Source organism: Puntigrus tetrazona, chromosome 20, assembly GCF_018831695.1.
Source record: "Puntigrus tetrazona isolate hp1 chromosome 20, ASM1883169v1, whole genome shotgun sequence".
Taxonomy (NCBI): Eukaryota; Metazoa; Chordata; class Actinopteri; order Cypriniformes; family Cyprinidae; genus Puntigrus; species Puntigrus tetrazona.
Window position 1 is genome coordinate 10,614,793 of NC_056718.1, and position 12,354 is coordinate 10,627,146.

The following is a 12,354-nucleotide window of genomic DNA, read 5'->3' on the forward strand; positions in this document are numbered from 1 at the left end:
CACAGGTAATCCAGTGAACCCATACTGGCTGTTTGTGCCCTGCATTCCTCTCCACTGGCCTACATCATGATGTGCTCAGCCAGGAATCTTTTGTTCCAGTGGTTTGTAAACACATCCAGAGAATTCACCCGGGTGTCATCCACTGTCCCAGGCTGCATGTGGAATTTGTGATGCTTCCAAAAGCACAATGCATAAAAGGAGAGGCAAATTTAAAAAAACAAAAAACAATAGGTTGGACAATTGTAATTGTGGCTATATCTGTAGTTTATAGCTATATCTGTTTCATGCTAATATTCTAAAATTCTAAAAAATAAATAAATAAATGTAAAAAAAATTATATATATATATATATATATATATATATATATATATATATATATATATATATATATATATATATATATATATATATACAAGAGTTGGCAAAAACGGTAACTTGATGACAACGTCCATTCGAGCCAAAGCACAGTAAATTTCTACAACCTAAAAAATTCTACAACAAAAAAATTGAGATAACTGGATAAAGGAAAACAAACTAATGACTTCCATTTTATAATATTCTGATTTATCCAATAGACTTATATCAGGACAAACATGGTGGGGATATCATAATGTAATGCATACCCTAACAGGAATGACCATATCAGCAAATTTGCGCTTATTTGCACTATTATTGCAAAAGAACAAAATGGGCTGACTAATGAAAGCTGGCTTATGTAAAACAGTCTGACATCACATAAAAAAAGAAACAACTATATGTAACCCCCAAAATGTAGATGTTAGTCTAATACAGAAAAAAACGGAGCGTATGTGGAATTTACGTATAAAAATGTATCTATCTAAAATAATAAAGTTATTTATCACAAAATATATATTTCCCAATCGGCAAGTAAATCGGCGTGCCCACTATGATTGATAGCAAACTTGACAAATCGAATTTAATCCTGTGAGGCGCAAGCCAATCAAAACATCCGTGTAGGGCAGGGGGCGGGGCTATCCTGTAGCCGAGTTAAGATTGGAAGTCACGAGGTCTTATGTGCTCATTGTGGTTTAGCATACGAGCAGAAGCGTGCGAGAGGTGAGTAAAACTTGGCGATAATATATCGGCCTATCCTTTAGGGAATTCTTCCGAAGAAGGAATTATTCTGTGTTGGTCCCACTTGGTAAATAAATATATTCGCGCTCTGGCTTGAGGAGATACTGCGTGTTAGGTTTTGGTAATGCTGCCATATGTTAGCGGACTAATGTTAACGTTAGCTCTTATACGTCAGTCGTGTTGGTTCACATCAACAGCATCATCATGTCGCTGACTGTGAAGTTTTGCTCACGAATGCTGTTTTATTTCAGGTCCCCTGTATTGAGGGCGTCGTGAGTTTTCTCTCCAGGGTTTATCACTCTGCTCTGCAAGGTGTAACCCAGTCAGGCACCGCTGTGCCGACCCCTAACTAGCTAAACTAAACCGACCAACTCAAACAAGTAGTTCACCTCTTCTCAGGGCGACCAGCGGTGTGTTTATGTCTTTGTTTTGCGAAAACGGTGAGTACCTGGACGACAGGAGCTACGGATGGGAAAGGTACGTTGATTTCTGTTATTTCTAGTGTATTTTTTTTCTCTCTCGTGACCGCGCGTGTGCTCTCGCGATAGTTGGTTTGTTTAACCAGATCTAGGAGTTCGCATCTTAATGTGTTGCATACTGCACCGAATAAAATGGCGTCCTCCTATGGTGTGACGCACTCTGCAGCATGAGGTTGCTCAACACAGGCCTGTTTGGGGTTTCATCCCATCAGCATGCAAGTAAATGCTGCACCAGAATGCCTGAGTCTGTGTGTCATTGTTGCCTGTCCTCAACAGCAAATTATTTCAATATTGACAATGTATGCATGCAGACCCCAATATCACCATGTCAGGTGGTCCTAGTAGATAACTAGCCAGGCTTATAGAGAGTGGGCACACCTCAATTTAGATGTCTGCTGTGGTTGATATCACAGTGGTAATACATTTGTTGTTTTCTGCTCTTAATCCTCATACACTGTCCTTTTTTTGCAGTGCTATAGTGCAGCTGCCGGAACCTGTTTGGGGGGAACTTAGTCAACGAGCTCGAAGCCTGGAGCCTCAGTGGCCGTACCCTTTTCATGTCAGAGACAAAGTACTCTTGCAGTCGTTTATGTCATCCCCTCCTCTTCAAACAGAAGATACTAATAATTGCCAATTCAAAATCTTCTCGTCTTGCTGATAAACCATACGGGAAGCCAAAATGTCTATCAATGTCAATCGCAGCGTGTCAGACCAGTTCTACCGCTATAAAATGCCCCGTCTCATTGCTAAGGTGGGTGTTAAACACCGTTATTATCAAGAAAATAAATATTAATTTAGATTTAATCAGTTGTATGTAAATAAATGGTTAATGCTTCCTAATATTAAATCCAAATTAATATAATTTATTTCCCTTAATTCTTTTTGTAAAGGTTATTATTAAATTTGACCGTTATACAGCTATGTAATAGTTACACATGCAAACTAAAGTGTTTGTTTTCCACAGGTGGAAGGCAAAGGGAATGGAATTAAGACCGTCATAGTCAACATGGTTGATGTTGCTAAGGCTCTAAATAGGCCTCCGACATGTGAGCATTGTTTTCAAAAGCCGTTTCGCTTTAATATGTCTTTCTGCGTTCGCCGTTATACCGTATCCTCTTGTTTAGATCCCACCAAATTCTTTGGTTGTGAGTTGGGAGCCCAAACCCAGTTTGACACCAAGAATGACCGCTACATTGTCAATGGATCTCACGAGGCAAACAAACTGCAAGACATGCTAGATGGATTCATTCGCAAGTTTGTGCTGTGTCCTGAGTGTGACAATCCTGAAACTGATTTGGTAAATATTTCCATTTTTGCCATGTGCATTTAGGAAGGGTCATGGGTGAAGTGGGACTATTAACGAACGGTTGCATTCTGGTGCGCGTTGAACCGGGTGCCCTTGATGCCCTGTTGAACTGAGTGCCCTTTATGTTTGAATGCGTGGTGCTGAGTATGCAGGTCTCTATAGGGTCACGCATGTAGCTTCCATGTGTCAAGATTGTTTTTCAGGAAATTAGCTGTGTCATTAACTGTATACAAGCCACCTTCGGTTTCTCATTGTTATATTTAGTCTCTTGTTTTCGGTTGCGTAAACAGTCAGCCAATGGCAAGAAGTGGTTACTTCATAATGGGTTTGTTTGCTCAAAACGTAAAGTTCTGTCACATTCTAAACCCATAAGACATTCGTTCAAATCATACAGTATCTTATCATGTGTGTCAAAAGTATAATAGAGCGTGAGCTTCCAATAGACGGCCAGAAATGTCTTGTTTTAAAGATTAATTCCTTTTTTATTTTTGAGCAATGTTCTGGTGCACCTGCTAATTTTCCTCTGCAGTGCAGTACTGAGAGCTCTGTGAGATTTTGCATGGTCTCAGCTGGCCTGGTTTCTGTTTCATGCTGCAGTCTGCCTTATATCCTCTCTGTAACGTTATGAATAAGACATAACACCTGAATCTATACTTTGTACATGGGGCTAAGCATATGCTGTTTTTTTGTTGTTTTTTTCTCTCATAACTTCTGCAGGTTAAGTACAGAAAGCAATCGTGAGCACTTTGCCTCGCACATTTGTAGCAGAATTTTTTGTTGAGCAGCCTCTTTATCAATGTAGTTTAATAGTTAGATTTTGCCCTCGTTGTAGCACGTTAATCCCAAGAAGCAGACCATTGGAAACTCCTGCAAGGCTTGTGGATACCGAGGCATGTTGGACACCAGACACAAACTATGCACCTTCATTCTCAAGAATCCACCAGGTAAGTACAGACTTTAAAGAGACAGTAAATTAAAAAAAAAAAAACATTGGAAATGGATGTTCCTTAAGTCTTGTACACTCAACTTTCTCCTGTCTTGTTGGTGCAGAGAATGAGAGTGGATCTGCGAAAAAAGAAAAGGAAAAGAAGAACCGAAAGAAGGACAAAGAGAATGGCTCAAGTGGTGAAGCTGGAAACCATAATGACATAGATGCCCCTGACGCTGTGGTAAGTGCTGCTTTGAGATCATTTCCTGAAAAACCCCTCACAAGCATAAGAGATGAAAAACCCTGGTGTTAAATGTGATGTTATGACAGGATGGGGATGATGACGATGATGAAGACTGGGCTGAGGAGACCACAGAAGAGGCCCAGCGTCGCAGGATGGAGGAGATCAGCGAGCACGCCAAGGGTCTCACGCTCACTGATGACTTGGAGAAATCCCTGGAGGAGAGGGTCAACATATTTTACAACTTTGTGAAGGTGGTTGTCTTAAAATTGCACTGATAATTTGGGAAAAATTGCTCTACGTATAGACACTCTCCTTATTCAACTCCATTTTTTTTGCCCTTCAGGAAAAGAAAGACAGTGGAGCGATTGACTCTGCAGATAAAGAGATCTTGGCTGAGGCTGAAAGGCTGGATGTGAAGGCCATGGGTCCTCTGATCCTGAGCGAGCTGCTCTTTGATGAGAACATCCGTGAACAGATCAAGAAGTACAAGCGTCACTTCCTCAGGGTATGTCCTCATATCTGTGAACATTTGATTCTCAACGTTTAAAGAGCAGAATTTTTATTTTATTTTTTTTTACATCTTTTCTTTTTAGTCATGCAGCACTCACAGCATAAAGAGTTAGATCACCAAAAGAGAAAAATGTCATAAATTACTCGCCCTCATGTCGTTCCAAACCAATAAGTCATTCATCTTTGGAACACGCATTAGAATATTTTTGAGGAAATGCAAGAGCTCTCTGACCCTACAAAGACAGCAACCCAGCTGACACGATGAAGGGCCAGAAAGATAGTGCAGACATGGTTTAAAGTCCACGTGACATCAGTGATTCAACTGAAGGAAAGGGAAAAAAAGCCTGATTGGGGAAGCCTGCATTATATAACAGCAAAGACTTCCCATGCATACAAACCCCTTTTTTATGCACTGCTGCTGCTTTTACAAATGACACTGTCATACTGTCTTGTTTTTGTAAGAAGTTTACTTTTCTGTCCACAGTTCTGCCACAACAATAAGAAAGCCCAGAAGTATCTTCTAGGTGGCTTTGAATGCCTAGTGAAGCTTCATCAGACTCAGCTCTTACCCAGAGTCCCCATAATACTCAAAGACCTGTATGACGCTGATCTGCTGGAGGAAGATGTCATACTCGCGTGGGCTGAAAAGGTAACCCGCCGACACACAGCCTCTAGACTTGACCTTTTAGACTCTCATATGAAACGATGTAGGTCATAGTCGGCTCAGATTAAAAAAAAAGTTTATATGCATGAATCCAGTTCTGATCTCAGCTCTTTAAGGAAAAACAGGCAGATGAATGGATGTTGTGGTCAGTTACCTGTTGCTAGGCAACCCATGTCATTTTAGCCTGAGAGTTGGAGGGGGGTTGTAATATGGTAACATCTGACCTACATGCTGCTGGAGAGCCCAGGGTCTGATGGAGGCAAGCACACTTGACTAGTGTAGTGTTCTGCAGTTTAAACCTGTTTGTGATGTTTCTGCTATAGGTGTCTAAGAAGTATGTCTCCAAAGAGTTGGCAAAAGAGATTCATGCCAAGGCAGAGCCCTTTGTTAAATGGCTCAAGGAGGCAGAGGAGGAGAGTGAAGGCAGTGAGGAAGAGGAAGATGATGATGATGACAATGTTGAGGTAAAAATAAGCCACAATTACAAAACTAGGATATTTAGATCCCAATTGATTCAACATTTCTTAATACAATGTCTCCATCTTCTCTAGGTGGTGTATTCCTCCTCTGCCCGCGAGTTGAAAATGGAGACCACAAAACCTGAGAAGGTGGACCATGAGGAGGAGGACATTGATATTGATGCCATTTAAAGATGAAACCAAAAAGCTTCAGTTGCCTCTTCACATATTGCTCAGCTTCTTTTTGTCAGACGCATGCCTTTCACCTCCTTTGGCCTTTTCTTCAGCTGTAGGCCTGGGTTAGCGATCTGCTCAAAGCCTCTTATTTTAGTCTTTTCTCACCAGCTCTATTGATGAATTGTTGCTGTTGTTTGTATGCATGAGTTTCTTAGATTATAGAGCATAAATGCACACGAGTTCCCCTTGTATTTTTGCAACTATTAAAGATTTGCCTGTGAATTCCACCCTGTGTCTTAAGTTGGTTTAAACAGTATTAATATTTAATATGGAGGCCATATCATGTGACTTGAGTAATGATGCTAAAAATTAGCATCAGCATTGCATCACAAATTCTATTGAAGTATTCAAATACAAATAATTCTCTCTCTCTCTAAAAATTTGTAATAAATGCAGACTTGGTGAACAAAAGATCCTAATTTCAAAAACATCTTATGTACAGTAGGTAGATATCAAGCACTCAGATGTTTCCAAACCGGGCCTTTATTTACCTTTTAATGTAGCACATTTAAAGTAATGTTTTAGTTATGGGACTTCAGACAAACCAAAATCAGACATCAGGCCATAAAATCCAAAACATGTAAGACACAACCAGTAAATCATAGAAATACTTAACACAAAACACAACAGTCTCTGCACACATCTATAGAGAAAGTCATAACCCTTCTTAAAAACAGAAACAATCCTAACATTCTGCAAGCAGCTAACTATTTCTACTTCAGCAACATTTATATCAAAGATCATAAATATTATTTTCCATTTAGTCTTTGCACCAGTAGAAGACGGATCACAGTGTTTTGCCCTACACAGGGCTTTTTGTTAAATGCTATTTTCAAAAAGTACAAAATACATTAATGCAGGACTTAATACTATTACTACTTTATGTCCATCATTGAGGATTTTGGCACATACACACTTTTTTTTTTTAATATAAATTTTGGATGGTATTACATTGTGCAAAATGCAGATAAGGTAAAACACCCGACTAGTCTAATACTTCTCTCTATCCTGATTAGCTTACATTGATCTTAGTGCAACACGGAGGTAGTTTGACAACTACCAGCTTTTTTTTCATTAACACTTATTAACATTAATGTGCCAACTTAAACGACTGCATCTAACTAATCGACAAACAAATGTACTATGGGTATGAGAATAACAACAAATTAAAAAAGCGACTGCTACTAACGTCCCTTAAATAGTTCTGTTCAGAATTTTAAATATCCGTGACATTCAGTTAATAGAATGTTCTGGGTTCAGCAGCATTTATGGCAGTGTTCGTTGTACTTATTTAGAAGAAAAAAGAAACGGGGAAGTTACTATGAGGCACTTCCATTGTAAGTAAATGAGGGCAAGCTTGCCATTTTTATAAATGATGTTAAAATAATGTTTTGAGCTTAAAAGTGATATTGATGTTACAAAACATTTCTTTTTCAAATATAGGCTGTTCTTTAGAATTTCCCTTTTATCAGATTCCTGAAAAAAAGCGAAGCCTGCCATATTATGAAATCACTTAAAATGTAGTATAGTTTTTTTTTATTGTTTGCACATTTGGACTGTAAAGCAGTTTGAATCATTTTTACAGTCTTTTTAGGGTTTATGGTTTACAGCATTGAGTTGACATGGGGGAAAATAAAATAGTGAATACAATACACAAAAAAGGTTAAAATTATGTTAACATTGATACTTTTTGCCGCCTGTGTCTATACTATTAAAACGTTTTTAATGTCTACGAATAGTCTGTTTTCCAATTTAAGGGCCTTGTGTAAGTGTATCCCAGATCTTCAATTACTTATTTTGGAAAATAAAGGTGGGATGGAGAAATACATTTTTGTGATAATTGACTTTATGCCACAAATGCTATCAGTTTGAACCCAGGACATTCACTTAATGCAAACTCAAGAGAATAGGGCATCTCTTTTATTAAATAAATTTCAGATTCAAATTGAAAAAAAAGCATGGGGATGCTAACTTGTTTTTTTGTTTTTTTTCACATACTAGATTTTAGATGACTAGAATAAAGGTATCACCGACAGCTTCACCAGAAGAGGGCACCGTTGGCTTAGTCAGCTATGATTTTGATGATTGCGCAACCTTTTTCCACTGTAGCATCTTTCCCCATATTGCTTTTGGTATATATTCGGCTTTGGCACATTACCGTGGATAACGATCGCTTTTGAATTCGAGCAACCATGCTGGCTGCTTAAAAAGTGTTATCTGAATTATATTAGCATGAATCGAGATATACGGCACTAGAGAAATAATCAGTGCTACACACTTTGAGAACCTCGAATGAGAAAAGTGCCAACGACCCTTGTGTTTGACCCTACAGTAAGGGCTGTGTTATCTCACTGTTGGACAGATGCAGCGGCAGATGCTGCCTCTGAGTCACCTGCTGCACAAAAATGAAGAGGAACCCGATCACGAGGGCAGCGCCGAGGACCGATCCCACGGCCCACGCACAGGAAGGCTCTCTGGGCAAGGGCGGGACCACTGGCTTTGGGGTTGACGTCTCCACTAAAAGATCCTGTACGCTTGACAAAGAGCCATTGTTAGGTAAGGGCTTGAGACCAAGAATGCTGCACATGAGAGGATAGAGATCGACGGAGCGCATGGAGGACTTGGTGTAGTCGCGGCGGAAAGCTGGTCCGCGGGCGACAAACACAGGGTGCATGCTGGGGAGGCTGTTGTTATAGCCATGGTTTCCCACTGAAAATCAAGCAAGTAATGGTTAGATAACTATTTCTGATACTGCTTAGTAAGAACATGAATGCCATTAAAGGAATAGTTTGATAAAAATTGGACATTTTCAGACAACCGCAAATGAGTTTGTTTCTTCATTGGAACAGATTTGGAGAAATGTAGCGTTACATTACTTGCTCAGCAGTGGATCCTCTGAAGTGAATGGGTGCCGTCAGAATGAGAGTCTTGAAAACATCACAATAATCCACAACACTAGTCCAGCCCATTGACTGTGAAGCAAAAAGCTGATTTTTTGTAACAAATAAGTGCATAATTAAGATGTTCAACTAGTTAAATTACCAACTAAAATTGTGTTGTGGTGTTTTGGCCGTGGTTTTTATCAGACAGCACCCATTCACTGCAAGTGATGTGATGCTACATTTCTCCAAAATGATGAAGAAATAAAATCTTGGATTTTATGGATACTACGTTCTGCTTAAAAGCATGTAAATGTTAATACGTACACATAAAAGATCCGTTCCTGTTCTGCATGACCGTCCAGCCCTCTTTGACCTCTATGATCAGAGGCATGATCCTGGCATTGTGTCTGTAGTGGTAATGGTCTGGGATCTCCTCCTTTTTATACACAACCATGTTAGGGTTGGCGTTTTTCAACGAATTATAGACTTCTTCAAGTTTGCCTGGGTTAGGAAAAGAATAACGCTATAAAGCATGTGTCACCAAACATGTAACATTGATGAGAAAACATTTAAATGGCAAAATATGCCTATAGTTCTGTTTAAAAAGGCATATTTTGTTGTGTTGTATTCTGTGATGATAACGGTAATGCAAATAACTTTCTACAATACAACATTTTAATTCATATTTTATGATTAAGATGATCTTATCTTAGTTCAGTAGTGAGCACTGTCAGAGAGGCGCGCTCATATGAAGATGTTGCTGAGTCAGAGGGTATTGAACCAAGTTACTTTTTATCCTCTAAGGAATCTCTTAAAGTGACAGCAGTCTAATATCCCTGCTGTCTGTCAATGATAATAACCATACAAAAATGTTATGTATACATAGCGGTTTCTATGAAAAGTATTGCTATAGCCAGTAATTCTACTCTGAATGTGCGTTCCAGGGTGGTATAACTTGGCAGTACCCATTTCAACCACTCTTTAATATTACATACTGCACCTTTAAACAAAATAAAAGAAGTAGAAGAAACCCCATTCTTACCTTCTTTCGGCAAAATGCTAACTACAGGGCTCTTGTCTATCCATGTGTAAAGATCGCGGCTGACGTAGGTGTCCAGCTCGATAATCTTATCATGCGATAACTGCGTCATTCCATGATCACTCGTGACGATGACATTGACTTTGTCATAAAGGCCAGCAGCTTTGAGCTTTTCCCTGAGGAATCCCAACTTCTCATCGATGTCCGCTATGACTACATCCATCAGCGGGCTCTCCGGCCCCAAGTTATGCCCGCTCTCGTCCGGCTCCTCCCAATACAAGACGCCAAAACTGATGGCCTCTGGCCCCGAGAACCAGTTAATGAGTTTCTCCACTCGGGTCTCGAAAGGCATTGACGCATTATAACTCAAATAATGTGTTGGATACGTTCCGCCAATCGCTACGTCTGACCCAGGCCACATGGCAGCGCCGCTCTTCCGGCCAGCCTTTTGATTGGTGACCCACAGCGGCACGGCCTCCTCCCACCACCACGCATCGGACGCTTCAGATCCCTCCATGGAAAAAGAGCGGTTGTGAACGGGGTCGTACATTTCATTGGCGACCATGCCGTGGGTTTCGGCGTGTAATCCTGTCACTAAGGTGTAGTGGTTAGGGTAGGTCTTGGTGATGTAGGTGTTCTCCACTTGTTCCACCTGCACACCCTCATCCATCAGGGCACGGAAATTGGGTGTGGGTACTCGATTCACATAGTCCCAGCGGAAGCCGTCAAAGGACACCAGCAGCAGCTGGCTTTGCTCGTCCTGCTGTGAGCTCGATGTCTGAAGCAGTACTAATAAGCAACTCAGGAAGCAGCTCTTAATCACTAAGAAGTCTGGCATGATGCAAGATGGTTCTGCGAATGGGAGACCTACGAAAAGCAAACGTACCGTATAGGCATGAATGAGGAAGGAAAGAAAGTTTTGACCACTGACCACATGTACATGCGCATATTGAAGTCAATAATGTTTTTACAGTTATCTGAATTCCCGTGTGCGTACAATAAGCAAGTTGCGAGATATGCGCATTAATTTTTAATTGAATAAAATTACAATCCAATAAAGGTGTAATCTTGGTACGCAAGGTTTGTAATATGCATGTAAAATCATTCAAAACAAGTCTTTCTTAAACAGCTCGACTTTTCAGAACTGTCTGTATAGAAAATCAACCAGATATATTTTTGTTTGGGCACGTGCGGATATAAATTATGTTTGCTTACAGTGTATATTCTGAATAAGTGTTGGGTTAATCTGATTAAATTAATCTGTAATTTCTGAATAATGTTGAATTAATCTTATATTATATTATATTATTCGTATGTATATTCAACTGTATTAAAACATACACAGACACACACATATATATACATACATGTGTGTGTGTGTGTGTGTGTGTGTGTGTGTGTGTATATACATATATATAATGCAGCTCCGTTAAAGGTCAATATGGAGGGAGGGTTCTAAACAAAAATACATAATTTACACTTATATTATATTATATTGTATTACAATATAGTTTATTGTAAACCACGGTTCACGCTTTCAACAGGCAAATGCAGCTACGCTAAAGCTAAAGACTAAAACAACCAAAGATAAATAAGGGAAGAAAAAAAACAATAACACAAACGACTCAACTCGCCGTTAAACAAGAGAGAGCGTCTGACTGTCTTAAAAAATACATCCTCGCACTCTCTACGGCGGACCGTTCAGTAAGACACGACCGTGACTGCACGTATGTGCGGGTATGTATGTGTCGGTCGGTCATGGCAGTGCAGCCTGCTCTCAGCGCGCCTGCTCGGTTAACAGGTGCGTTTTTCTTATACATAATGGAACAGCTAACGGGATGCGTTTCGGACTCTAAACGCTCAAACAGGTCGAAACGGGTGTCAAACGGAGCAGAATAATTCACTCGTACAGCGCGTCGGTAAAAATGGAAGATGATGACATCATACACAATGCAGCGCCTTTCTGCATCCCGTAACGGCGCTCGTTTCGCTCGCGTGCCGCTTTTTGCACGCGTCTAGCCCGTTGGGTCTGAAATGATATTGTATAACACTGCCCTCAACTAACCAGTGCGCTTCTACCTTTAACGGCGGCTGGGGTGAAGGCACGGGAGACCGCGCGGCTCGAGCGAGCGCAGTGCGTGATCGGTGACAGCGCTTAATGTCGCCGCAGCGCGTTTACAAAACGACTCCGACATCGAGCATACCATCGCCGCGAAAACGGGCGCTTTTGCGATTAAACGCTTCCGACCGGCGTGCGTGCAGAATAAACGCGCGGCTTACCTCCGTGGACGATATTTGGCTCTGCAAAAAATAAACACAGGGTCGAACACAGGAAGTCCCGCCTATCTCTCGCTATTTGAATCTCATTATTTGAAGGAAAAGTCATCGGGGGGGAAAAAATCGATAGCGCTAGACGCTAACGGCACTATTCATTTTATTATTATTAACGTTAAAAATATTCGCTAGGGCTATTAATACATGTTCATATATCCGTCTACTGTTTTTCAATAA

The 12,354-nt window shown here is 40.4% G+C and overlaps 2 protein-coding genes across 2 annotated transcripts; one reads left to right on the plus strand and one right to left on the minus strand.

Annotated features, from left to right (window-relative positions):
- The first annotated feature begins 967 nt into the window (after nt 1-967).
- On the plus strand, nt 968-6,149 carry eif5 (eukaryotic translation initiation factor 5). The gene is made up of 12 exons (XM_043219040.1): nt 968-1,078; nt 1,348-1,573; nt 2,047-2,326; nt 2,540-2,621; nt 2,700-2,872; nt 3,714-3,825; nt 3,932-4,050; nt 4,140-4,304; nt 4,397-4,558; nt 5,048-5,212; nt 5,551-5,691; nt 5,779-6,149. The coding sequence occupies exons 3-12, from the start codon at nt 2,255-2,257 to the stop codon at nt 5,875-5,877; spliced, it is 1,290 nt and encodes a 429-aa protein (XP_043074975.1). The 5' UTR covers nt 968-1,078; nt 1,348-1,573; nt 2,047-2,254; the 3' UTR covers nt 5,878-6,149.
- A 238-nt stretch (nt 6,150-6,387) lies between these two features.
- On the minus strand, nt 6,388-12,252 carry enpp5 (ectonucleotide pyrophosphatase/phosphodiesterase 5). Its single transcript, XM_043219039.1, has 4 exons — nt 12,124-12,252; nt 9,847-10,710; nt 9,129-9,305; nt 6,388-8,631 (listed from the first exon to the last, which is right to left on the minus strand). Exons 1-4 carry the CDS (start codon nt 12,227-12,229, stop codon nt 8,249-8,251), a joined length of 1,530 nt encoding a protein of 509 aa, XP_043074974.1. The 5' UTR covers nt 12,230-12,252; the 3' UTR covers nt 6,388-8,248.
- Between the last annotated feature and the right edge of the window lie 102 nt (nt 12,253-12,354).